Source organism: Sciurus carolinensis, chromosome 16 (assembly GCF_902686445.1).
Source record: "Sciurus carolinensis chromosome 16, mSciCar1.2, whole genome shotgun sequence".
Classification (NCBI taxonomy): domain Eukaryota; kingdom Metazoa; phylum Chordata; class Mammalia; order Rodentia; family Sciuridae; genus Sciurus; species Sciurus carolinensis.
The window spans coordinates 65830705-65856951 of NC_062228.1; the positions used below are offsets into that span (position 1 = coordinate 65830705).

Here is a 26247-nt window from a genome sequence, read left to right on the forward strand (position 1 = left end):
GTCCTGACATATATTTGGTGCTGCATAAATACTAGTCATTCAGGTCAGGGCTTCCTTACAACCATTTTCAGAAAAGAGGACCAGCAGGTTGAGACAAGATGCCTGCAGCTGTGCAGCAGATTGGAGACCCCACCCTCCCTGTGAGTCATGATCAAGCTCAGAATTGAAAGGTTTTGATGCATAGGTAACATAGTGGCTCACCCTCCTGTAAGAATGTCAAGTACAGGCAGCAGCACAGGAACTCTTTCCTCACCTGACACTTAGAGAGTAAGCCAGTTATAACAGAAGATTCTGGAAGCACATCGGACTAGCCAGGGGATGGTTAGCAAAACGGAGCTAGGAAGCTTAAATAGGTTAGTAGCCATGAAAGAAATGGAAAAGGGCAGTTTAACACACACATAGTGGTACAGACAAGTTCTGGAGTATTTTCAATTGCTCTGGAGCATTGAAATACTACAGTAACTCCATAGCGCACACCTGTAAGCCCAGTGGCTATGGAAGCTGAGGCGGGAGGATTGCATGTTTGAGGCCAACCTCAGCAATTTATCAAGATCCTAAGAAACTTAGCAAGACCCTGTCTCAAAATAAAAACTAAAAAGGGCTGAGGATGTGGCTTGGTGGCTAAGCACCCCAGTACCAAAACAACAAAAAACACTGCACTGAAACTTCCTGTCTTGTTCCTGAGGTTGACAAGACATATCCAAACAATTAAATTTGAACATAGATTTTAAACTTATTTGTAAAGTAGTAAAAAGTTGCTGGGAGCAGTGGTGCATACCTATAATTCCAGTGACTTGGGAGGCTAAGGCAGGAGGATCTCAAGTTCGAGATCCTCAAAAGGATTGGGATGTAACTCAATGGAGAGCACCTCTAGGCTCACTCCCCAGTGCCACAAAAAAAAAAAGTTGGAAGGCTGGATATGCTTCTATTGCTTCTATGCGGAAATACACAAGTGGGTCTTGATATTTCCCCCCCAGTATGTAGATTCATTGATACTACAATATAAATCCCAATTTTTTAAAATCGGTGATCCTGAGTCCACCTATCTATAGATTTGTGATTGCACTGAGGAATGTAGTATGTGTTGGGAATTAGTAATCATTCAGTTGATGTTAACTGAGCATTTACGCATGTGCCAGGCATGGTTTTAGGTGCTGGGGATGTGCTGGGGTACAAGATGGACAAAAAACAGTACCCTCACAGATGAGTGGGAGAAAACAAAAGCTTGACTGCTATTTGACAAGCAGACACGTGCCATAACGAGAGGGGTTAATGAAGGCGCTGGGATACTGGGTGTCGGTGTCTTATTCCTCAGCACTGAGGGGCTCTGGAGGCAGAGGACCGGGGAGACGCAGAGGGAACAGGCCCAGAGGGCACACTGAGAGCATCACAGTCCCACGTGTTACCCAAAGGCAATACTTAGGACGTTTTGAGTGTTGAAGAGAGAACTGGGTCACAGTGAGTGAGAGGCTGTGGGAGGAATTCTTGGTAGTAGCTTTGTTGAGAAATAATTCACATGCCATACAATTTTGGATAAGGCCCCCATCCCCTGGATTCCATGCCTCCATTAGCAGAAGGAAAGAGGAGCCCCCAAGCGCCACTGGAAGTAGCACTCTGTGGCTCTTAGTGTGTTCAGAGTTGTGTGACTGTCACCATAGTTTTAGTCACTCCAAAGAGAAGTTCTCTGTGCTCTAGTAGTTAACCTGTCCCTGTAGGGGTATGTGTTTCTGGAGTGCCCAAAGCTCTTGGGTGCTGCCTGCGACAGTCCAGAGGTCCCTGTGAAGGAAGCTCTTAAGCAGAGCCCCTGACTACTAGAAAAGCAGAGCTTTCCAGCTCCCTCTTCATTCTTTTTTCTTTCTGTCTTTTTATTTATTTATTTACTTACTTATTTTGTACTTGGGACTGAACCCAGGGATGCTCTACCACTGAACCACACCCCCAGTCCTTTTTTAATGTTTTATTTTGAGACAGGGTCTCACTAAGCTTAGGGCCTCCCTAAGCAGCTGAGGCTGGCCTTGAACTTGTGATCCTCCTGCCACCTCCGGGCTGCTGGGTTTACAGGTGTGTGCTGCTGCTCCTGGCTCAAGCTCCTCTTCACTTCTGATGCAGGGTGCAGGCTACAGGATGAGCAGCCTCATGCAGAGCACATACAGCCTTCAGATTTCCTGTATACATGGAAAAAATTGATTTTTCATTGCAGTGTAGAGGAGATGTATTGATTAAATGGTATTGGTACACTTAGCTCACTGGAATAACATTGACCTGTACTTTGTACACTAATGGAAACCTAAAAGATTAAAGATTTAAATGTAGTGAATTATAGGAAAGATGTAGAATAATATTTCTATACCCTTGGTTTGAGTCAAACCTTAAGCATTACACATAACCCAGAAGCTGACATTAGGCTGAACAAAATTTATGTGATGGGAAAACTAATGTTTGCCATGTATATAATGAAGGATCATAATCCCTGGCATTCAGAGCACCGGTACAAATTGGTAATGGCAACATCTGCAACTTAGGAAAATGAAAAGCTGATGGCCAGTTGACAGAAGATGAAATATAATCAGTTAAGGGAAACTACCCCACATCATTAGTAATCAAGGAACTGCACATTCAAGTGTATATGTACTTTCCCTCCAATAGGCTGATTGTAAATAATAGAAGAGTGATGATTCCAGTAATGGTAAGTGCATGGGAAATAAGAATTCCACTGTTGGTTACCTATACTACTGTGTATATATACCACATGAATCAGTATTCCTCTGAAACCAAAGTGTACAAGCAGAGGTAAACATAATAATCAAAAAAAATCTAATGGTAAACTATTAGAAACAAACTAAGTGCCCATCATTTAGGGTGCTGGATAAATTAATCATGGTGTATTCCTTCAGTAGAATTTATGTGCTGCTGGAAAAATAAATGTAAATGCACATGTAGCCATGCAAGACAGCTACATGAAAATGACATTGTGCATTATGTGCAAACCCAGCCTCAGAAATACAATGTGGCACAGAGACATGTTTTTTTCTGTGCAGTTCCCCTTGCCTCCATTGGCTGCGAGAGCTCATCTTTTCAGGTGAGTAACTGACCATGCTCTACTGTGTGGTTCTGCAGGACCCGGTCAGTCACTTCATTCTGGACTTTGAAAGGCAGTTGGTACTGCAATCTCCTTTTCTACTTTTGGTACCGGGAATTAAATCCAGGGTGCTTTACCCCTGAGCTAATCTATCTTTCTTTTTTTGTTTTGAGACAGTCTCACTAAGTTGCTGAGGCAGGCCTGGAATTTGAGATCCTCCTGCCTCGGCCTCCCAAGTTGCTGTGTTTATAGGTATGCATCACCGTACCTGACTCTCTTTTGGTATCTAAAAAGGCAAAATTGCACCAAAATTAGATTAAAGATCTACTCTTTTCTATTTGAGAATGGGGGTTCTAGTGCGCTGAGACTAGGAGGTGGGTTTGCAGGCAGGAAAGGGTGGGAAAGCAGATCAACCTGGAGCAGAGGTTTCAGTTACTTTCTTTGTAAAGGACAAAGCTGAGGGGCCTTCCCCATGACTGCTAGAACTGCCCTGTTTCGGGATTTGGCCATTCCCCCTATCCTGATTTCTTGGAAGATCAGATGTACAAGCCGATTTCTCTTGGCGGTGTGGCGTGGTGTGGCTTCAGCGTGGACAACTGCATTATGGTCTGCTGAGCCAACTCAGCCCAACCAAAGGCCCCCTGGAAATTTGCTCAGCACTCTCTGGGCTCATCTGCTTCTTTGCCTGTCTGTGGCTTACAAATGTTCTACTAATAAACCGCCCTTAGGTCCAGTCCGCCGGCATCTGCAAGGTGTCTTCAGATGGGATCGGCCTCTGTCCTCCAGCTTCTCCACCTCCCGCCCTTCCTCCGGCACCTGCCCTCCGCTCACTGGTCCCTCCTCCCTGCCCCGTCCTCTCCTCTGACTCTTGCCCAGCACATCCCTCCCCACCACCCCATCCTCGCCTCTGCGTCCTCCCGCGCCCCGCGGAGGAGGGAACCCGCGGAGGCCGCTGGGAGATGGAGAAGCGCCCTGGACCCCGGCCCGGCTCGGCGGGAAGGGCGGAGGTACGTGGAGCGCGGGCTTCCGGGAGGTGTGGTGCGGCCCTGTCCGCGCAGGCGCACCGCGGCCGGGAGGGCTGGCGGGTGCGGTCATTGTCCCGGCACAGCGCGGGTGAGTCGGCGGCGGGGCGGGCCCGGTCCAGCCCAGCCCATCCCGCCCTCTGCGCGGCGCTGCCGGGCGATCCGTCCCCCGGAGGGGACGGGCTTGGAGAGGGCGTGCACGGTGCGGGCGAGTGCCGCAGGGCTGGGCAGGGAGTGGAGACAGAGCGTTCGTGTTCCCAGCGTCTCGGCGCAGGTCCGCCTGGGGCACTGGTGGCCCTGCCTTGTGTGTGCCAAAGCCCTTCACACGCAGAGGCTTCATCAGAGTCCTCGTCTCGCTGGGAGTGTGTGGGGGCGACTCTGCGGGTGCCCTGGGTCTGAGTCTTTGGTATGATCTCTGTCCATGGTGTCTCCGCGCTGCCCGCGGTGTGTCCACCTGTGTCTAGCCTTTCCTTCTGTGTCGGGGGTAGTGGGAGTGTCCGCCAGCGTCTGAGTGTTTCCGGGTGTTTGTGAGTGCTCTCTGGGTGGGTGCAGGCGTGCAGTTGCACTTGGATGTGCCCCTTTCAAGCGGCGTGTGCCAGAGCTGGGGGCCTAGAGAGTCCCAATCTTCTGGCCCACAGTTCTGTCCACCTCCTGCCCTCCTCCCTAATACTGTCCCTGGCGGGCAGGGAACGTGCGTGGGTGACAGGGCTGGGCAAGGGGCCGCTGTTTCTCTCCGACTCCCACAGGGCAGGCTCCAGAGTCTCACGGGCCTCACGGTCCCCACCCTTTCCACCACAGGAATGATCTCTCCAGGAGTGCGTTGAGCTGGTATTGGTCCTGGCACTTTTCCAGTGCTTCTGAAACTGTCTTACAGATGGGAAAACTGAGGCTTAGACTTTAAGCGAATCGCCCAAGGCTACACTCAGGCATCCAGGTTCCAGGGTCCCTAAAGTTAGCCACCAGATAGGTGGGAAATCCTAACCCTTTCTGCTCAACTGACACAGGTCACAGGGTTTTTCCTAAGGGAGGCTCCCCTTGAAATAGAGGACACGAAAGAAAGGAAGGAAATGCCAGGAAGCTCAGCAGGGGCACGAGAAGCCACTGAGTTTGCAGAAGCCAAGCTGGGTGCCACTGGGCGCCACACTCCTGGTCAGTTTGCTTCCAGGGAAGCTTCTGGGCGCTCTTTCTGTTCATGGGCAGCTTACTCCATTAAAAAATAAATCTGAAGTTGTATTTTGTGATTCTATCAATATACAGACAAGTGTAATCCCGGCTGCATTAGACTGACCTTTTTTCTCACGATTTTAAAATAAATCAGACTTTTCCCAGGCCCTGCATGTGTTACGGGACCCTGCTCTGTGCAGACTGGGTAAGTTGACTGTGGTCGCTGCCACAGTCCAGTCAAAGGAACCAGTGTGATCTCAGTGCTGGGGTGAGGGCTAGAGACCATTAACCCAGAAGGAGTATGCTTTAAAAATGAAATTCTGTTAAAAATCTTATAATGGGACTCTAAGGTTGCTGTATCCAGGGACACGATTCAGAGGAATAGAAAGGAAAAAAATGATGAGCAGCTCCCCCCATTTCCATTCCCCACCTCAAGGCACCATCCTGGCCTCACCTACCACTGGAAACACTGGGCAGAAGTAACCTTGCCCACCGCTCAGTAAAACCTCGAACACATTGACAGGTGCCGGACTGAGTTCTGCTTTCCAGAACTGACCCAAGTCTCCTGGTTCAGAGGCCCCTCCATTTATTGGACCTGTTCCTTTCCTAACAGGGATTCATTTGTTTCCATTTCCCCACTGGCTCCCAGTAAGGGGATGGAGCTCAGGGCTTCACATGCTAGGTAGGGCTACCTTGCCCTTTATTTTATTTCCAAATTCTAATTTCCCAACTTGGCTGGTACTTGAGATCCTCCTGCCTCAGCCTCCCAGGTAGCTGGGATTAAAGACATGTGCCACGGTGCCCCATGACTTCTTCCTGCTTCCTGCTTCCTGCTTGTCTTTCAGGACTGCAACCCCTCTGGGGCACTGCCTGTCCCACTAGTTGCCAGTCAGGCTCCTTCTCTCTCTCTCTCTGTCTTTCTGTCTCTCTCTCTCTCTCTGCTTTACCTCTGAGGCACACCCCAGTCCTTTTTAATTTTTTATTTTGAGACAGGGTCTTCCTGCTTGGGGCCTCAAGTTCAGCTCCAAGGTTACTTGCAGAAGCGACTCCAGCCGAGCCCCTGCAGCACAGCCCACTCCAGTCTCCTAGCACACATCATCACTTCAACAGGGCTTCCTATAGAGGGTCACCTGTCTTCCTCCCCAGAACACAAGCCCCCAGGGGGCAGAGGATCATCATTTTGGGATGGTATCTCAGAAATCTAGGACATCTGTCACGTCCAGGTGGTGTGACTCAGCCAGTGGCAGGAGGAACCCTTGTTTCCTTTGGAGGTGACTCAGGCAGTGAGCGCCCATCTCCAGAGGCTGCCAGTCCTGCCTCGGACTCCAGGCGTCTGCCCTGACTTGTGCCAGCTTTCCGGTTTCTTCACTTTTAGCTCAGTCACTGATTCTTCTTAAATCAACTGAGTTTAAAATGGCACCCTGCGACTGGTGTAAGGTGAAGCCGAGTGTGACTGTGAACAGGGGATGGCAAACGGAATGGCAGGCCCGGTGATTGGCTGGGTGGCGAGCCCTGCCTGGGGTCGGGTTGGGGCCTGGGCTCTCCTTTTGTTGTAAGGGGAGCACGAGGAGGGCAGAGGTGATGAGCTGTGACCACTGCCCTTTCTCCTTAGCATGTGGGGAGGATGGGACCTCCGGTGAATCTGCTGCTGGGAGCCCTGGGCAGCCACAGCCAGGTCTGCCCTTGGGAGCAAAGGTGGCTCATTCCAGTAGTAATAATGGCAGCCTGAGGTCTGGGCAGCACCCAAGGGACTAGGGCTGGGCAGGGCAGCTGGAGGGGCCTTGGTCTAGCACTGGCCCAAGGAGACAGTCTGCTAAGGTCAGTGGGAGAGCCCAGGGGGTCCTGCGACCCCCAGAAGACTGTGTGTGTCGGAGCAGCCGTGTGAGGTGCATTTGGGGGGCAATGGGCTAGTGTTAAGCATGTGGATCCAGACATACCCCACCCCACTCCAGGCCCGGCTCTGATCTGGGGCAGTGGCTCGACTCTCTTGGCCTCAGTGTCTCCATCTGTGAAGTGGGTGGGTAGTAGTGCCCACTTCTGGGCAGGCAGGGCTCCTGTGAGATCACGTGTGGAGTGCCTTGCATGTAGTGAGCCCCATAAATGTTTGCCCTGTGTGCCCTTCGGAGGGGCTGGGTCTGCCTCTCACCAGGTCTCCCTCTGCCTCCCTCACGCACAGCTCTGTCGGCACCTCAGGCCGGGCCTCTTCCTCTGATGACTGCGCACCGGTGGAGAGATGGCAGCTCAGCTACTGCCTGATGCGACACTGGTGAGTCACGTTGCCCCGCCTCCTTTCAGAATCTCGGGCCTGGTGTTCTGGGCTCTTGCCTCCCAGTGGGTCTCAGCCTGCACAGGCCCCTCCAGGCTGTTTGTTGGATTTTTTCGACCAGAAATATTTCATAATGAAAGTAAATGGTATGTAAGTGCTCACTTAGAGAACCGTGGGCACTGTAGCTGATGTAGGACAGAAGGGGCTGGACACCCGAGGAGTGAGCAGGAGGCAGGGTTATTGGTGCGGCTGGCCCATTCAGAGTGCGGCTCATGCCTAAAACTTCCTTTGAACCCAAGCCTAGAAATTCTTTGGACTTTATACCCAGTGGGATGGGGGCTTGGAGGTTCACATTTTTGCAGAAGTCTACGTAAAAATATTTTTTTTTCTTTGAGTTCTCAGAAAGTGCTTTTTGTCCCATTTCTTAGAACAGTTAGGGATTTTACAGGTTATACCACAGAAGCAGAGTAACATCCATCAAACCTGCAGGTGAATTTAGTTTTTTGCAAGACAGAGCAGAGCAACAGGAAATAGGACTCTAACCACATTGAGTCCTTCTGCAGAGATCTTTGCTGATATTCTGTTAACAAGAAAATTGTGGTGAGGGTCTCTGGAGAAGCTCAATTAAGATGCATTTGTGTGGGAGGGGGTGCCTCACATGGTGACACAGTCCATTCACAGGTCTCTGTCCAAGATAAGCACAGGGATGTTGGAGTCCCATATATGATCTTCCTTCCTGAACGATCGTTTTAAAAGTTGAGGAAGAAATGTTGTTTCTGCCATTTCAACCTTGAGGGTTCTTTTAAATCCAGTCTTATGCCCCGGGGATCCCCTACCTTTGAAAGCGACTCACGTTGCTTGTTTGGCTGCAGCATCCGAACGCGTAGCTGCCCATGCAGTACTGGTGAGCTTCTCCATGTTTCCTGTTGGGGCACTGTATTGTACATAGCAGTGGGATTGTTGTTGTATGTTCACACACACACACTGTGTAGCTATGGAATTTGACCAGCATCGTTCCCCAGTATTTCCCCTTCTCCTCCCCGTCCCCCTAGTTCGTTTTCTCTACTTACTGATCACCCTTCATTTTTTATAAGATCCTCCCACCTTTCTTTTCCTTTTCCCTCTCTAGCTTCCACATATGAAAGAAAACATGAGACCTTTAACCTTCAAAGTTTGACTTATTTTGCTTAACATGATGATGTCTAGTTTCATCCATTTTCCTGCAAATGACATAATTTCATTCTTCTTTATGACGGAGTAAAACTCCATCATGTATATATAACACATTTTCTTCATCCATTCATCCATTGATGGACACCAAGTCTGGTTCTGCAGTTTGGTTATTGTGAGTGCTGCTGTAAACATGGGTGTGCATGTACTGCTTCTGGCATGATGACTTCAGGGTACAAGAAGTGGCCTAGCTGGGTCACATGGTGCTTCTGTGCCTAGTCTTTGAGGAGATCCATACTGATTTCCATACTGGTTGTACTAATTTATAACCCTACCAAATTTGTAAAAGTGTTCCTTTTCCTCCACATTCTTCCCAGCATTTGTTATTGCTTATATTCTTGATGACTGTCATTCTAACTGAAGTGAGATGAAATCTCAGTGTGCTTTTGATTTGTTTTCCTAATTGCTAATGATGTTGAACTTTTTAAATATATTTGTTGGACTTTGTATTTCTTCTTTTGAGAAGTGTTTGGTTCATTTGCCTATTTATTGATTGGGTTTTTTCCTGGTGTTAAGTTTTTTTTTTGTTTTTTTTTTTATTGTGAACAAATGGGATACATGTTCTTTCTCTGTTTGTACATAAAGTAAAGGCATACCATTTGTGTAATCATACGTTTACATAGGGTGATGTTGGTTGATTCATTCTGTTACTTTTTCCCCTTCCCCCCACCCCTCCCATCCCTCTTTTCCCTCTATACAGTCCTTCCTTCCCCCATTCTTGCCCCCCTCCCTAACCCTCACTCTAACCCTAAAACTAACCCCTCCCATGCCCCATTATGTATCATCATCCACTTATCAGCGAGATCATTCTTCCTTTGGTTTTTTGAGATTGGCTTATCTCACTTAGCTTGATATTCTCCAATTTCGTCCATTTGCTTGCAAATGCCATAATTTTATCATTCTTTATGGCTGAGTAATATTCCATTGTATATATATGCCACAGTTTCTTTATCCATTCATCAACTGAAGGGCATCTAGGTTGGTTCCACAATCTGGCTATGGTGAATTGCATTGATGTGGCTGTATCTCTGTAGTATGCTGATTTTAAGTCCTTTGGGTATAGGCCAAGGAGTGGGATAGCTGGGTCAAATGGTAGTTCCATTCCAAGTTTTTTAAGGAATCTCCATACTGCCTTCCAGAGTGGTTGCACTAATTTGCAACCCCACCAGCAATGTATGAGTGTACCTTTTTCCCCACATCCTCGCCAACACCTGTTGTTGCTTGTGTTCTTGATAATCGCCATTCTGATTGGGGTGAGATGGAATCTTAGGGTGGTTTTGATTTGCATTTCTTTTATTACTAGAGATGTTGAACATTTTTCCATATGTTTGTTGATTGTTTGTAGGTCTTCTTCTGTGAAGTGTCTGTTCATTTCCTTAGACCATTTGTCGATTGGATTATTTGTAGTCTTGGTGTTGAGTTTTTTGAGTTCTTTATAGATTCTGGAGATTAGTGCTCTATCTGAAGTATGATTGGCAAAGATTTTCTCCCACTCTGTAGGCTCTTTCTTCACATTGCTGATAGTTTCCTTTGCTGAGAGAAAGCTTTTTAGTTTGAATCTATCCCAGTTGTTTTTGGTGTTAAGTTTTTTGAGTTCTTATATATTCTGGATATTAACCCTCTATCAGAAGAGTAGCTAGTAAAGATTCTCTCCCATTCTGTAGGTTCTTCTTTGCATTCTTAATTGTTTCCTTTGCTGTGCAAAAGCTTTTTTAATTTGATGCTGTCCCATTTATTAACCCTTGGCATTATATCCTGAGCTTTAGGAGTCCTACTGAGAAAGTTGTTGCCGGTACTTGTATGTTAGAGTGTTGACCTCATTTTTTTTCCAAAAATTTCATGGTTTCTGGTCTCATTCCTAGGTCTTTGATCCATTTTGAGTTGATTTTTGTGCAGGCTGTGAGAGAAGGATATAGTCTCATTCTTCTACCTATGGATAAACAGTTTTCCCAGCACCATTTGTTAAAAAGTCTGTCTTTTCTCCAGTGCATGTTTTTGGCATCTTTATCAAGGATAAGATGACCATGTCTATATGGGTTTATCTCTGTCTTCTATTCTGTTCCATTGGTATATATGTATGTTTTTATGCCAGTGCAATACAGTTTTTGTTACTGTAACTGTTGTGATATTGCCAGCATTGCTGCTTTTTTTGTTGGTGTTTTTGTTTAGAATTGCTTTATTCTGGGTCTTTATTCTTCCAAATGAATTTTTCTAGTTCTCTGAAGAATATCATTGATATTTTGATGGAGATTGCATTGAATCTGTTTGTTGCTTTTGGTCATATGGCCATTTTAACAATATTAATCTTGCCTATCCATGAACATGGAAGGTCTTTCCATCTTCTGAGGTCCTCTTCAATTTCTTTCTTCCGTAATAATTTTATAATTTTCATTGTAGAGGTTTTTCATCTCCTTGGTTAGATTCATTCCTAGGTAATTTTTTTTGAGGCAATTGTGAATGGAATTGTTTTCCTGATTTCTTTCTCAGTTGATTCATTATTGGTGTATTCTTATCGGTGATTCTATTGATTTTTGTCTGTTGATTTTGCAACCTTCTACTTTGCTGAATTTGTTTATTAGTTCCAGTGTCTTCTTGTAGAGCATTTTAGATCTGTTGAGTATAGGACCATATTGTCTGTAAACAGTGATAGTTTGACTTATTCCTTCCCTGTTTTTATCCATTTTATTTCCTTCTTTGGTCTAATTGTTCTGGCTAGAATTTCTAATACTATGTTGAGTAGGAGTGGTGAGAGAAGACATCTTGTCTTGTTACAGATTCTGAAGGGAACACATCAGTTTTTGCCCATTCATTATGATGTTGGCCTCTATGATGTTGTGATAGGTTCTTTTAATACCTAGTTTTTTTGGTGCTTTTATCATGAATGAGTGCTGAATTTTGTCAGAGGCTTTCACTGCATCTATTGAGATGACTAAGTGATTTTTTTCCTTCTACTTATGTGATGAATTACATTTATTAATTTGCTTGTTAAATAAACCACCCTTGCATCCCTGGGAGGAGAAAATAAACATCTTGGTCGTGATGTACAATCTTCTTAATGTGTTATTGAATACAACTTGCCAATATTAGGGATTTTTTGTATCTAAGGTCATCAGGGATATTGGTCTGTAGTTTTCTTTCCTTGATGTGTCCTTATCTGGTTTGCTGTGAGTGTGATACTGGCTTCATAGAATGAATTCTTAGTGTTCCATCTCTTTCTATTTCATGGAATAATTTGAGGTGCATTGGCATTATTTCTTCTTTAAAGGTCTAATAGAATTCAGCTGAGAATCCATATGCTACTGGATTTTTCTTTGTTGGAAGAATTTTTATTACTGCTTCTATCTCATTGCTATTTATCTGTCTGCAGTTTCTACATCCTCTTGATTCAATTTTGGCAGTTCATATGTGTCTAGAAGTATATCCATTTTTTCTAGGTTTTCCAATTTACTGAAATATAAACTTTCAAAATAGTTTTTAATGATCGTCTGGATTTCTATGATGTCTGTGGTGATTTCTCCTTTTACATCTCTAATTTTATTAATTTGGGGTCTTCTCTCTTTTCCTTGTGTAGTGTGACTGAGGGCTTCTCAATTTTATCTTTTCAAAGACTCAACTTTTTGTTTCATTGATCCTTGGTATTTGTTTTAAATTCTCAATTTCATTGATTTCAGCTCTGATCTTTTTTTTTTTTTTTGGTGCTGGGGATCGACCCAGGGCCTTGTGCTTGCAAGGCAAGCACTCTACCAACTGAGCTATCTCCCCAGCCCCTCAGCTCTGATCTTAATTATTTTCTTCCTTCTACTGGTGTTGGAATTGTTCTTTTTTTCTTTTTTTTCAAGGGCCTTGAGATGTATCATTAGATTGTTTTCGGATCTAATTTATTAATCTAATCTATTTCGGATCTTTCTGATTTTCTTATGTAGGCACTCGTAGCTATAAACTTTGCCCTTAGAGCTGCCTTCATAGTGTCACCGAGATTCTGGAATGTTGTATCACTATTCTCATTTGATTCTAAGAATCTTAAAATTTCTCCTGTTATTTCTTCTATCACCTGTTCATCATTCAAAAGAGTATTGTTCAATCTCCATGTGTTTATATAGTTTCTGTGGGGTTTTGTTGTTGATTTATAATTTCATTCCATTATGATCTGATAAGATGCAAGGAATTTTATCAGTTTGTGTGTATTTGCTAAAAGTTGCTTTGTGTACTAAAATATGGTTTATTTTGGAGAAGGTTCCATGAGCTGCTGAGAAGAAAGTATATTTAGCTCTTGTTGGATGAAATACTCTATAGATGTTTGTTAATGCCATTTGATTTATAATATTTTTCAGTTCCAATGAGTCTAAACTGAGTTTAGATAGGTCTGGATGACCTCTCTGTTGGTGAGAGAGGTGTGTTGAAATCACCCTGTATTATCGCATTAGGGTCTATCTGAGTCTTTAGTTTGAATATTGTCTATTTTATGTAATTAGGTGCACCAGAGTTTGGGGTATAAATATTTACTATCATTATATCTTCTAGTTGTATCGTTCCATTTACCATTATCAGGTGACTGTCTTTGTGTCTTCTGGTTTTGGTGTGAAGTCTGCCTTGTGAGATATGAGAGTAACAACTCCTGCTTTATTTGGGGGCTTCTTTTGCCTGGTATATCAACTTCCCTCCTTCCACTTTCAGCCTGTGACTGTCTGCTTGTAAGGTGCATCTCTTGCAATCAACATATAGTTGGGTGTTGTTTTTTGATCCATTCTTCCAGCCTGTGTCTTTTCTTTGGATAGTTGAAACCATTTACACTTAATATTATTATAGTTTTTTTTTTTTTAACTAATTGTTGCTATTTTGTTTTATTTCCAGTGTTTCATTTGGTCCCATTTCTCATTTGCTTAGCTACTCTTCAAATGAGACTTGTTCCTTTGTGAGCCCTGGGCTTTGTTCTTATTTCTTCTGTGTGAGGTATTTCTTTCAGTTCTCTGCTACTGGATTAGTAGTCATGAATTCTTTTAGTCTGTTTACCTTGTAAGGTTTTAATTTCTACTTCAATTTTGAAGGATAGCTTTGTTGGATACAGCAGTCTGGGTTGATAGTTATTTTGTTTCAGGACTTGGAATACAACATTTCAAGCCCTCCCAGCCTTTAGGTATTATGCTGAGAAATCAGAAGTGATTCTAATTGGCTTGACTCCTGATGGGATCTGATGTTTTTCTCTCGAGGCTTTTGTCTACGTGGTAGGCATTTCAACCATAAAGCATCGTGCAGAGATCCTTTTTTGATCTTGTGCTTCTGAATGCATTCTGTATCTGGATGTTGTCTTGTTCTCAAGGTCTGGCTTATTCACTGTTACTATCTCCCTGCAGAAGTCATCCACTCCATTAGCCTGCATCTCATGCCTTTCTTCAGTTTCAGCGATTCTTAAATCCCAGAGTTCTTGTATATTCTGATCATGGTTACTTCTTTTTTTACTTTCTTTCTTTTTTTTTAAAGAAATTTATTTTTATGCAGTGCTGAGGATCGAACCCAGGGCCTCACATGTGCTAGGTGAGCACTCTGCCACTGGGCCACAGCCCCAGCAAAACACTTTTTTTTTTTTTTTTTTCGGTGCTGGGGATTGAACCCAGGGCCCTGTGCTTGCAAGGCAAGCACTCTACCAACTGAGCTATATCCCCAGCCCCTTTTTTACCTTCATTACTGTCTGATTGTTCAAGGCTAGCCACTTTGTCTTCCAGCTGAGATTATGTTCTAGTCTATTATAGAGACTTTCAGTTGAACAATTTATTTATGTTGTCTTTCATTTCCAAGATTTCTGTTTTGTTCTTTTTTAGTATTTCTATATCCTTATTGAATTTCTCCTTTATAGCCTGTACTGACTGCCTTAATTCTTTCAGCATTTTTCTGTGTTCTCTTGGAATTCATTGATCATTTTTATAATGATTCTTTCGACTTCTTTATCTGATACTTCATCCATGTCAACACCTTTGGTGTCAGTTGCTGTTGAGTGATGATTTAGGAGGTGCCGTGTTACCTCATTTCCTGTATTCCTGTGCTGGATTTCATGGAAGGGATTTCTCTTGCACTTTTATGTGTGGGCCTTTTGAGGGCACAATCTTTGCTTGCCAAAGTGTCCTAGAGTGATCTGGATTGAGACCCCTGGTATCCACAGCCTTGTGTTAATTCTGTTTTTTCAGTAGTAGTGGATGTTCATAGGTGGGACCTGAGGGCCCCCTACCTAGCCATTTCTACTTGGGACCTGTTTGCTAAGGTATCTCTTTTTTCCTCTTCTATTCTTTGCATTAAAGTATTGCTGAAGTTTGTGCACGATCACTGTGTGGAGCCAGGTGTGCTGTGTTTTGGCTGAATTTAGTTCAGCAGCATTGTCTCTACTGAACTTATAGTGTCTCTGTAGATTTCCACCCCTCATAGAAAAGGAATTATCACACAATAGTAATAACAATGCAAACAATACGCAGCATCAAAATAAACACCAGGTGCCAACTGTGCCACCCACAACACTAATTAGCACAAAAACAGGAAAGGGGGGTCAGCAGTTGCCAACAGCAATAACAGTGAGTGATTGTGAACTAGATCTGGCAGTAAAGGAAACAGCAGGCATGGACTGTGCCATCCACTGCAGTAGTGATTGCAGCAGCATGAATGGCAGTTCTGAAGGACAGTGAAAGTAGAGTTCACGAAAAGAGATGTGATAAGAAGGTAAAAGAAAGAATGTTCAAAATGCGAACAGAGTGCAGAAGAGAGATAGCAGGGGGTGGTTAGATGGAAGGAGGGGAAAAATAGGAGAAGCAAAGTAAAGGGAGATCAGAACATGAGAATCTGGCTATTAGCAGGAGAAGAAAGGTAAGAAAGAGAAACAAACAAACACAAAAATAAACCAAAAACCTTACCCCTCAAAAGATGTGCAAGGAAAAATAACTATCGTAAAAAGCTGTAAATAAAAACAAGGGGCTGGGGCTCAGTGGTGGAGTGCCTGCCTAGTGCATGTGGGGCCCTGGGTTCATCCTCAGCACTGCATGTAAATAAATTAATAAATAAAGGTCCATTGACAACTGAAAAATTTTTTAAAGGAACAAATATTTATCTATATATATGAACCAATCAGCAAGATCATCAAAAAACAAAAACAAAAAAAAAAACAACGGCAAAAAGAATCTTCACTAAGGCGGTCAGAACAGTCAGCAAAGATGGACGTCACTGCCTCGCTGCCTGTGCCCCGCTGTCCTTTCGTTTCTTCCTGGCATGTCTGAGTGAGCGTGCCAGGGCCGGGGCTTGTCAGCCGCCTCCTGGTGCTGCTCCCTTGGCTGCTGCTGGAGGGGCCTGAGCCTGAAGCTGGTTGAAATGGCTCTCCCAGCACAGGTAGGGTGGGGTGGGAAGTCCTGTCCACGCAGACCAGAGGGTGCGCCCAGAGTGGGCCACTGCAGAGCTCTCTGGTGGAGTCCTGGCGGTGGCCTCAGGCCTCCTCAGGCCTCAGGGCTTGGTCGGGTGGCGACTGCTCTGGAGCGATCAGATCAACACGAGCCTGGGGCCTGGCAGTCAGCGTTCTCTGCCCAGAGTCTGCTCTCAGGAGCCCCCAGGAGTTCCACGCTGGGCAGCGGAGCCAGTCCGCACACACTCTGCTGCCACAGATGGAGCCTTCCAGGTTCAGCCCCTCATCCGCCCCTCAGGTCCTGGCCTGCTTCAGCTGCTCTCAGGAGCTGCCCTTGGTATCTCTGACTTGGGTACCCTGCCTGTTCCGTGCACATCCTGCGAGGCACATCCTGCAAGGCACACCCTGGGCCACATGGCAGGTGCTGGCTGGGCCTGCGTAGCAGTGTTGGCTGTGACCTGGCTCCATAGCAGCTGCTGCAGCCAGTCGGAAAACAGCTCACTTCTCAAACACCCATCCGCCTCAGCTCTGCCTCAGCTGAGTTCGGCTGCTTTTCTGGAGGTTCACCCTCTGCAGCAGCCAGTTGGCTCCAGAGCACTCTTTCTTGTTCTGAGTCCCTAAGAGACTCTGATGCTGGATATCAGTGAATTCTCTCCTTAGCTACCCCGCTGAGGAGCAGTACTCCTACCAGGACCCTGAGCTCAGAGCGGAGCGGCTGGAAGGGCTGTCCTCCCTCTGCCATCGGGGATTCTCTGCTTCTTCCTAAGTCATGTATATTCAGTAGATTGCAAGAGAAAATTGCTGAGTCATTATTAAAGGCATAGAAAAATCCACAGGAAAATGGCTAAGAGAATGAAATTCACCTGTGAACTTCCCCCAAGGCAAGCACTCTGGAGCGTTTCAGCATCTGTCTGTCTCTCCCTCCTTTGCATACATGTTTTTTGCAGAAATAATAGTAACCCTGGCTAGGTAGTCTTTATGTTCTGCTTTTTAATCAAAGACTTCACCCTGGGGTTTCTGCACACGGTGTAAAACTGCTTTCTGACATCTGCCGTGGTGACTGCGCAGGCTTGTCCTGTGGTTGTGCCCTGGTTTACTTAATGGCTCCCTTCTTGTTGGACATGTGCTGGTCCCGCCAGGTGTTTCTGCTTATACACAGTATCTGGAGGGACGTGGGCAGGTGTCTCTCTTCCCTGTGTCTCAGATCACCAGTGATGTCTTCACGAGCGTCTCCTGAGAAGGAGCATTTATGCAGAAGTCTCCATGTTCCTGTCCAGGTGTGTGGAGGCAGGGCGAGTCCCCACTGACAAGGACCAGAGGGTCCAGCCGGCCGGCCACTGTCAGTTTTGGACTGCACTCTGAATATACAAGATACGTGGACAAGTGGATAAATGGATGTAAGAGACAGGGATACATCTTGAGCATGATAGCTGACAAATGGTAGCACCTGACCTCTTTCCATCTGGCAGTGTGTGTCTTATTACTTAATTCTTAGAAAATGTTTATTAGCCTTTTCTTTTATTTACTTGTTTACTTTTAATTTTTTTAACTTTAACTTTTATTTATTTTGTATTTTAAAATTTAAAAACAATATCTATTTAGCCCTTTCTGTAGACAGGTGTGTGATTCACCTTGTGCCTTGCTGGTCTGCAGGAACCTTAGTATTCCTACAGGTCGTGAGAAGCGTAGAGCGCATAGCATGGACATTTGTGACAGCTGTTCTTCCGTGGCTTGCTTTTTCTCACATGCTTGATTTGTTGGTTCCACTGTATTTCTGGTTGGAAGGCATTTTGAGTCAGAGATTGAGTCTGTCTGTGCTGCAGGGCCTCCTGGGTGCTCAGCCTGTGCAGGGCCTCCCGCCCGCAGGCTGCAGCAGCTGCATCTTCTCCTGCCGGCTGCTTGTCACCTGAGCACTTGGTGGGTCCTGGCTCCTGTGTCAGTTCGCTGTGCTGTAGGAATGTGGGTGTGGAGTCACTCTGAGCCTGGCTGGCTGCGTCTTCACCTGGTACTTGCTGACATTTCTAGGGGTGCCCTCAGCTGCCACAAAGTGCATCCTTTTGGTGGGTTTTGGTGACGTCAGAGTTGTGCACCATCGCCACCATGAATTTTAGATCATTTACTGCCTCTCCAAGACCGTGCACTCATTAGCTCTCGTTCCTGTTCTGCCCCATAAACCTGCAGCCCTTAGCAACCACTGATGTACACCCGTCTCAGTAGATTTGTGTTTCAGATCAATGAAATCACGTAGGAGGAGCTCTTTTGTGACCACATTTTTCATTTAGCAAAGCATTGACAAGGTGTGTCCGTGTGGACCACACAGAGCTCCACTTTGCTGCTGCATGATGCTCCACGGCAGGCACCACATTTTGCCCACGCTCAGTGGACGCACTTGGCCATTTCCACCTTTGGTTTTGAATGATGCTGACTTCAAAACTGAAACTCCAGAACTAACTCTGACCCCTGCCCCTGTTTGGCTGCCCCCAGTGCTCACCAGTGGGATCCTGCAGCGTTGTGCCTTGGCATGCAGAACACAGCCAGGATGTGTTCTGGCTGGGGTTCCTCGAGGCCCACCGTGCTGTAGCAGGCTCAGAACTCCCTCCCTAAGGCCACCTTGTGTTCCAGTGGGATGGATCTGGCTTTGCTCCCTGGGATACTTCCACCTCCGGGCTGCACGAGCAGTGTGTGTGAACACAGGTGCACAAGTGCCAGGTGTCCCCTTAGCTCCTGAATCAGGCCTGCCACTCCCCTGCAGAGGCCATCTAGGAGTGACCAGGAGGGGCCAGCCTCACCGAGGCCGAGGTTGTGATGGGCATTCCAGGCAGAGGAGAGCAGGTGCAGAGGCAGCAGAGCAGATGCAGGAAGAGCAAGTGGGGCAACATCCCAGGGTTCCCCACCCGCCCTCTGGCTGGGTCACGAGAGGCAGTGGCCTCTAAGGTTAGGGTCTGGGCTCTGGAGCCAGCCCTGGTCTCCATGCCTGGTGTCCACTCGTTGCTGTGTGACCAGACGAGAGACTGTTTTACTCAGCTTTTTGGTGCATGACCAAAAGATCTGAAAGGACAATTAGAGGAGGAAGAGTTTATTTGGGGGCTCACGATTTCAGAGTCTTAGATGGCCAGCTCTGTTCCTTGGGGCCTGAGGTGAGGGAGAACATCAGGGTGGAAGTATGTTGTGGAGGAGAACATCTGGGGTCAGTGCACTGATGAGGGGAAGAGCTCATAGCCCAGCATCTCACCTCCCCACTGCCTGCCTGGTCTCACACGCGAGCTGTTGGGGGCCATCTCACACCTAAACCGTGGCAGGGACCTGCCCCCCTGTGCCAGCTCCTCCTCCACTCCTTCCAGCCTCCCGGGTCAGCTGGGAAGGCGAGAGCTGCTCGGGGCAGGGAGGATGGCAGTTAGGAAAGGGCATGGTGCGGTGACAGGCCACTGTGGTGTCCTGTGGGTCTGCTCTGAACCAGTATGTGGTGTCAGTCTCTCGGTGGCTGCACTGGGCCATCAGGAGTTGTCCTCCCACCCTGGAGGCTGTTGCCTGGGCAAGGTGTCTGCGGCTGGGTGGCGTATGAGTGGCACACGGCTGCCATCCTGGCTGTGTTCTGCATGCCTGCATTCTCACCCTCTTAGGAGGTCTCCTGTGGTGACTGAGGGCCGCCCACTGCAGGATGACCTCACCGTGACTGAGCACATCCCCAGCAGCCCTGCTTCTCAGGCGTCAGGATGTGCACACTTAGAAACATCTGGGGCGCAGCACTTGACCTAACCCATGGCACTGCCCAGAGCAGGGCCTGGCACTGAGCCGCTGTGGAGGAAGTGAGGGCCACTGCTCTGTGACACTGCCGCCCTGCCGTGGTGTCGTCTGCATGGCCCACGCCTCTGCCCCAGGACTGCCCCCATGCCAGCTGCCTGACCTGCCTGCTAGGGCCCAGGTCTTGCCCCAAGGCCCTCTTGTGGAACCTCTCCAGCTCTCCCAGACGAGCTCAGCGTCACCCTCACGCTGCCCTCAGGAGGCGCCTTGAGAGCTCTCTTCAGACCCGGAGCGCGTGCTTCAGATGCCCCGGCTTACCTGCCTGACCCGGAGGAGCCGTCCTGGAGCCCGCTGTCGCAGCCCTCGCCTGGCGCCTGGTCTGGGGCAGCTCTGGAAGGCCCTTGGACTGCCAACCCACCAGGGCAGCGCCTCTGTGGTGCTCCTGACGCACGTGCGCTCACCGTGGCTCCTTCCCGCCTGGTTCTGTGACTGTCCCTCCTGTCTCCTGTTTGTTCGATTTCCCTGTCAGTGTCCCACCCAGTAACTCAGTCACTGAGGAAGGTAGTGGCCTGCACCGTGTTGGAACTACTTCAGAAACCCTCCAAATCCTCTCGATGTTCCCAGCCACACCTCCACACCTCTGTGAGCAGGGCCTTGCAGTGAGTGGAGTGGGTTTGCTTTGCAGGAATCAGTGACTCTCAGGGACGTGACTGTGGACTTCACCCAGGAGGAGTGGCAGTGGCTGGAGCCGGCCCAGAAGGACCTGCACAGGGACGTCATGCTGGAGAACTACAGGAACCTGGTCTCGCTGGGTAAGGGGTGGCGCTGTCGAACACCATGTGACTTCAGGACTGCAGAGAAACAGGAAGAGGGTGGCAGGTTTGACAAGGCTCTGCCAGAAGTGGGGCAGGGCTGCTGGAAGGTGCAGCTGAGAAGCTGGCAGGGAGGGTACGTTCCCGGTCCTGGCACAGCTTGAGGCTAAAAACAAAGTTGGTAGATGATGTGAAGATAATTTCCTTCAAATGTATAATTGAAGGTTCATGATTATACAAAGAACACCTGGGAATAAAAAACAAAAACACTAAGTGAAGGATGGTGTTTGGACCAAACTGGCAAGCAGGCAAGTCCCAGATGCAGAAACACATGAGGTTACACTTTGAAGCTTTTTAAAAAATATTTTTTGTAATATCTTTATATTTATTTATCTGTATGGTGCTGAGGATCAAACCCAGGGTCTCACGTGTGCTAGGCAAGTGCTCCGCCACCGAGCCACAACCCAGCCCTAAAGTTCTTGGGAACTTCTAGTGGAGCCTTCCAAGTCGAGATGCCCTCCTGGGGGTACGCAAAGGCGAATGGGAATGCGAGCCCGCAGTGCGAGGGTTTGGGGAAGGGACCCGTTTTAGGAGTGCAGCGTTGGGGCAAGGCTCTTGGAGGACGTTTAGCAGTGTAAGCCACATTTTTAACAATTCCATTTTTAGGGGTCTGTCCTTCAGGTGCTCTCGCCTAAGTGGGAAGAAAACCAAAGGAAAAGACCCAGTCTCTAGCCACGCTGCAGACTGTGCACGCACCTGGCCCTGCGCACTGCGGTGGGAACTGCCCCGCCACGTCCTGAGGAGGGGCCCCGGCGCAGGCTCAGGAGGGCCAGGCTCCTTCCTGGGTTGCTTCGGGTGCGGCTGACCTGTGATCCCGGGCACACGGTGGATGTGCAGTGCAGTCCGTTCAGACACGTGGGAAACCAGGTCCATGACAAGAGCGTGTCCACCACCCAACCTGCCTCGTCGCCCTCGCGGGTCCCTGCGCGCCCCCCCCCCCCCCCCCCGTTCTTCCCCGTGGGAGGCACCCGCAGGCTGGGGTCTGGTCCCTGTAGTTTCACCCGCACATTCTCGATTCTGTGCGCACTTTCCCGGCCTGGCCTCTCCGAACCGGCGGTGTTCTTCACGGTTCTCCCAGGTTGCTGCATGTCTCTGCAGCCTTTTCTCTTCGTTGCTGTGTACCCACCTTCATGCCACCGTGTGGCACCCACCATTTGTGACCTGCTGAGTATTGGGCTGTGTTCAGTTCATTCTGTCACACGCCAAGCCCCAGGGAACATGCATGTCCAGGTCCTGGGTTCCATTCGGTTTCCATCAGCTGTGCCTGACCTTTTCCAGTTTAGCTCTCTATGTAGGCATGTGGCCTCATCACCTTGGCCTTCATCTGATGTCCACAGTCTTCCCATGTATTATTTCTCTTCTGTATTATCTTTGGTAAAGTATCAAGCCTTGGGCATGCTTTCTTCACAATTATTTTAGTTGGGTTATGGTGGAGTTTTGAGATTCTTTATTCCTAATGCAAGTCTCTGAGCAGATATGCGGTGCGAATATTTCCCCTCCTTCTGGGGGTTCTCTTCCCTTTCTTTATGGTACCCTTTGAAATACAGTTTCTGATGTCCATGCAGTCTAGATTATGTTTTGTTGTTTGTGCTTTGGGCGCATATCTAAGAAACCATGGCCTGACCGAGCGTCTCGCAGGAGGCTGACTCCTGGATCTTCTTGAGGTCTGTTGTAGCTCTTCGTTAGGTTTTGGATCCACTGGGGGTTCATTTTTATGAGTGGTGTAGGAAAGGGGTCCAAGTTGTTCCTTGGTGTGTGGGCATCCAGGTGCCCAGCCGTTTGTTGAACAGCAGACATCTTTAACTTGATGAACTCCAGTTTCTCAGTTGTTTTCTTTTATGGATAGTATTTTTGGTGTCAGATCTAAGAAATCTTTGCCCATCCCAAGGTCATAAGGCTTTCTTCTAAGTTTTCTTTTACAATGGGTATAGCATGGTCAGGGGATAAAAAGAGACAAGAACTGGGCATGGTGGGGCACATCTGTATCCCGCCGCTTGGGCAGCTGAGGCAGGAGAATCACGAGTTCCAGCCAGCCTGGGCATCAAAAGGGCTGGGGATGTGGCTCTCTGATAAATACCCCTGGGTTAAATAATTGGTACCACACATACACACACAGGGAGGGAGGGAGCGGGAGAGAGAGGGCGAATGGACCCTGAGCATGGTCTTTGGGAGGTGAGGGAGGGAGGCAGCTCGGGGAGGGCCTGGGCGGGTCTGGAAGGCCCAGACTCCATTGCCAGTGGAGGGTTTGATCTGACTTCACAGGGAGAGGTGCGTGGTGAAGAGGAGACTGGGGCAGGAGCACAGGGGAACCTGTGGGTTGCTCTTTGGGTGAGAAGTCTGTGGTGGCTGCGGGGAGCTCTGGTCCCACTCAGGCCGGTTGTGTGTGCAGTGGCACTTGCGTGGTCTGGGTGGTCAAGAGGCGAGGTGAGAAGCAAGGGCAACAACGAAGTCTCTAAGGATGTATTTTAAAACTGTGGTAAAATGTACATAAGAGTACCCTCTCAGGCATTTCTAAGTGTAGTCAGTGCATTAGGGTCATTCACACCGTGGTGCAGACCTTGCCACCGTCCAGGTGCCTAGCGCTGCAGGACTGCCTCCCAGCTCCCTCTTGTCTTACTGTTTCTCCTCCAGGGGTCGTTTTTCTTCTTAGGCTCCCATGAGAGAGGAGCACAGGGACCCTCAGAGTGGGGAAGTGGGGGTTGGGGCGCCCCCAGGGCAGGACCCGAGGGCAGAGCACCCACCCTGAAGCCAGCTGCAGGTCCCCTCGCTTCGCCTGAGAAGCCAGTGACAGGTCGGGCTCACGGGGGTGGGGCAACAGGAGTCGGGTCAGGAGCAGAGTCACCAGCGGGCCTCACCTGTGGGCACCGGGTTCACTGACACAGCCAGCGCACCTGACGAGGGCAGGGACGGGCAGCCTCCAGCGGTCGTTCCTGCCCAGCGTTGGGAGCCTCGCCAGTCGCTTCTCCAAGCCGGCTCTCCTGCGTGTCTTGGGAGCTCACAGCCGCCCCTCTCTCCCCGGAAGGACGTCTCTTGTCCTCTCTGGCCTTCAGCCACGCGCATCCACAGCTTGCTTCCCGGCTCGGGTGCACTGGAGCCCAGATCAGAGCGTCGTGCTTTTTTGGCGCATCCCTGCCGTGCCAGCATCTTGGGTCTCCTTTGCCCGGTCCCGCTGTGGATGCTCCTTACCCCCAGCATTGCTGACGGCTTCTGTTGTTTTGTTTTGTTTTGTTTTTCCAGACTGGGGGACTAGACCTGAAATGAAAGAGTCGGATGCTAAGGACGACACTGTGAAGAGCAAGGCACCCGCCGGGGCAGCCTTGGGAGGGCCCCAGAGGACCTGCGCCCAGGGAGGAGCATGCGTGCAGGGCGGCTGGGGCGCGGGGCCTTGTGGGGAGCGCCAGCCCACTGTCCAGGGCGGCAGTCTGGCAGAGGGCCTTGCCTCCGAGGGCCCGGGGTTGAAAGTCTCTACCAACCAGAGTTGCCCCCGGGACCGCCTACCGCTGGAGGTGCCCAAGAAGGGGGCCTGCGCATTTGGGATGCTTGGGAAACGTCCCAGCGGCTCAGGCCCTGGCAAGTGCCTGGCATCCTACAGCTGCCAAGAGTGTGGCAAAGCCTTCAGTCGGAGTTCGTCCCTCATAAAGCACCAAAGGATCCACAGCGGCGAGAAGCCCTTCCGCTGCGACGTGTGCGGGAAGCCCTTCGTCGAGCGCTCATCTCTCACCATCCATCGGCGTGTGCACACGGGGGAGAAGCCATACGCGTGTGGGGACTGCGGCAAGGCCTTCAGCCAGCGCATGAACCTCGTGGTGCACCAGCGCACGCACACGGGTGAGAAGCCCTACGCGTGCCCTGTGTGCGGTAAGGCCTTCCGCAAGACCTCGTCCCTCGCGCAGCACGAGCGCATCCACACGGGCGAGAAGCCCTACGCGTGCGGGGACTGCGGCAAGGCCTTCAGCCAGAACATGCACCTCATTGTGCACCAGCGCACGCACACGGGGGAGAAGCCATACGTGTGCCCCGTGTGCGGCAAGGCCTTCAGCCAGAACATGCATCTGACAGAGCACCAGCGCACGCACACGGGGGAGAAGCCGTATGCGTGCAAAGAGTGTGGCAAGGCCTTCAACAAGAGCTCCTCGCTCACCCTGCACCAGAGGAACCACACTGGCGAGAAGCCATATGTGTGCAACGAGTGCGGCAAGGCCTTCAGCCAGAGCTCCTACCTCATCCAGCACCAGAGGCTCCACATCGGAGTGAAGCCCTTCGAGTGCGCGCAGTGCGGCAAGGCCTTCAGCAAGAACTCGGCGCTCACGCAGCACCAGCGCATCCACACGGGCGAGAAGCCCTATGAGTGTTATGTCTGCAAGAAGCACTTCACCGGGCGCTCCTCGCTCGTCGTGCACCAGATTGTGCACACGGGCGAGCGTCCCTTCAAGTGCAGTGACTGTGGCAAGGCCTTCAGCCAGAGCGCGTACCTGATCGAGCACCAGCGCATCCACACTGGCGAGAAGCCCTACCGCTGTGCGCAGTGTGGGAAGTCCTTCATCAAGAACTCCTCGCTCACAGTGCACCTGCGCATCCACACCGGGGAGAAGCCCTACCGCTGCGCCGAGTGTGGGAAGACCTTCAGCCGCAACACGAACCTGACTCGGCACCTGAGAATCCACACCTGAGCCCAGGGGGCCTCCTATGCGCAGGTGGATGCCAGGTGGGTGGGCCACTCTGTGCAGGTCAGTGGGGCAGTGCTGACTTCGGAGCACATGACTTGACCCCAGGAGGCCCAGGAATGTGGGTGGTCCTTGGAGGGCTCTAGCTTGTGCATGCCCTCTTATGGAGGTGAGTAAGCAGGCACCTTGGGGACGATGTCAGGCCCCTCAGCCCAGCTGGAAATGGAACGCAGGCCCAGCACCTGGGAGTGTTACAAGAGCTTGGCAGATGGCACCTTTCAGGAGCTCTGTGTCCGCAGGACTAGAGGGGACAGGTGGGATGAGGGTGAGCCTGGCTGTCTCTCCCTTCCTCCTGTGCTCGGGGTCCATTGTCCTGGCCTTCCTGTGGGCCAGGAGGGAGGCAGGGCTTGGTCCTTCCCACACCAGGCCATCCTGTCTCGCGGGACTCCGAGGGAAGACACCACCTGTGGTGGGAGTTTGCCAGTTGGTGGTGAGGGGGAAAGATTTTTTTTTTTGTAGTTAGCAAATAGCAGTACTTGCTTTGAATGCCAAAGTTAGGTCTGTTAGAATTTTTAAAAGTAAAACTTTCGATTAAGGGAGACTAGGTCATTTAAAGTGATCTTTCAGATGTTAAAGACAGAACGCCAGTCCTTGTGTCAGAGTCACCTTGGAGACTGAGGGGAGAGTGGGAGGGAGGGAACCCAGGCTGCAGCTCCGCATGAAGGCACCTGCCTGGCCCGTCCTGCTGCTGTAAGGAAAAGCCCTCTGGCGGGTGGTCTATGTGCCGAGGAAAGCTGGGAAGCTGAGCTGCCAGAAGGTCTGGCTTCTGGCGAGGCT

At 49.2% G+C, this 26247-nt stretch overlaps 1 protein-coding gene across 1 annotated transcript; it reads left to right on the forward strand.

The window, feature by feature from the left end:
* Window positions 1–50: 50 nt before the first annotated feature.
* Znf71 (zinc finger protein 71) lies at window positions 51–25430 on the forward strand. The gene is made up of 4 exons (XM_047528337.1): window positions 51–140; window positions 3808–4086; window positions 20560–20686; window positions 23984–25430. Exons 1-4 carry the CDS (start codon window positions 99–101, stop codon window positions 25414–25416), a joined length of 1881 nt encoding a protein of 626 aa, XP_047384293.1. The 5' UTR covers window positions 51–98; the 3' UTR covers window positions 25417–25430.
* Window positions 25431–26247: the final 817 nt, after the last annotated feature.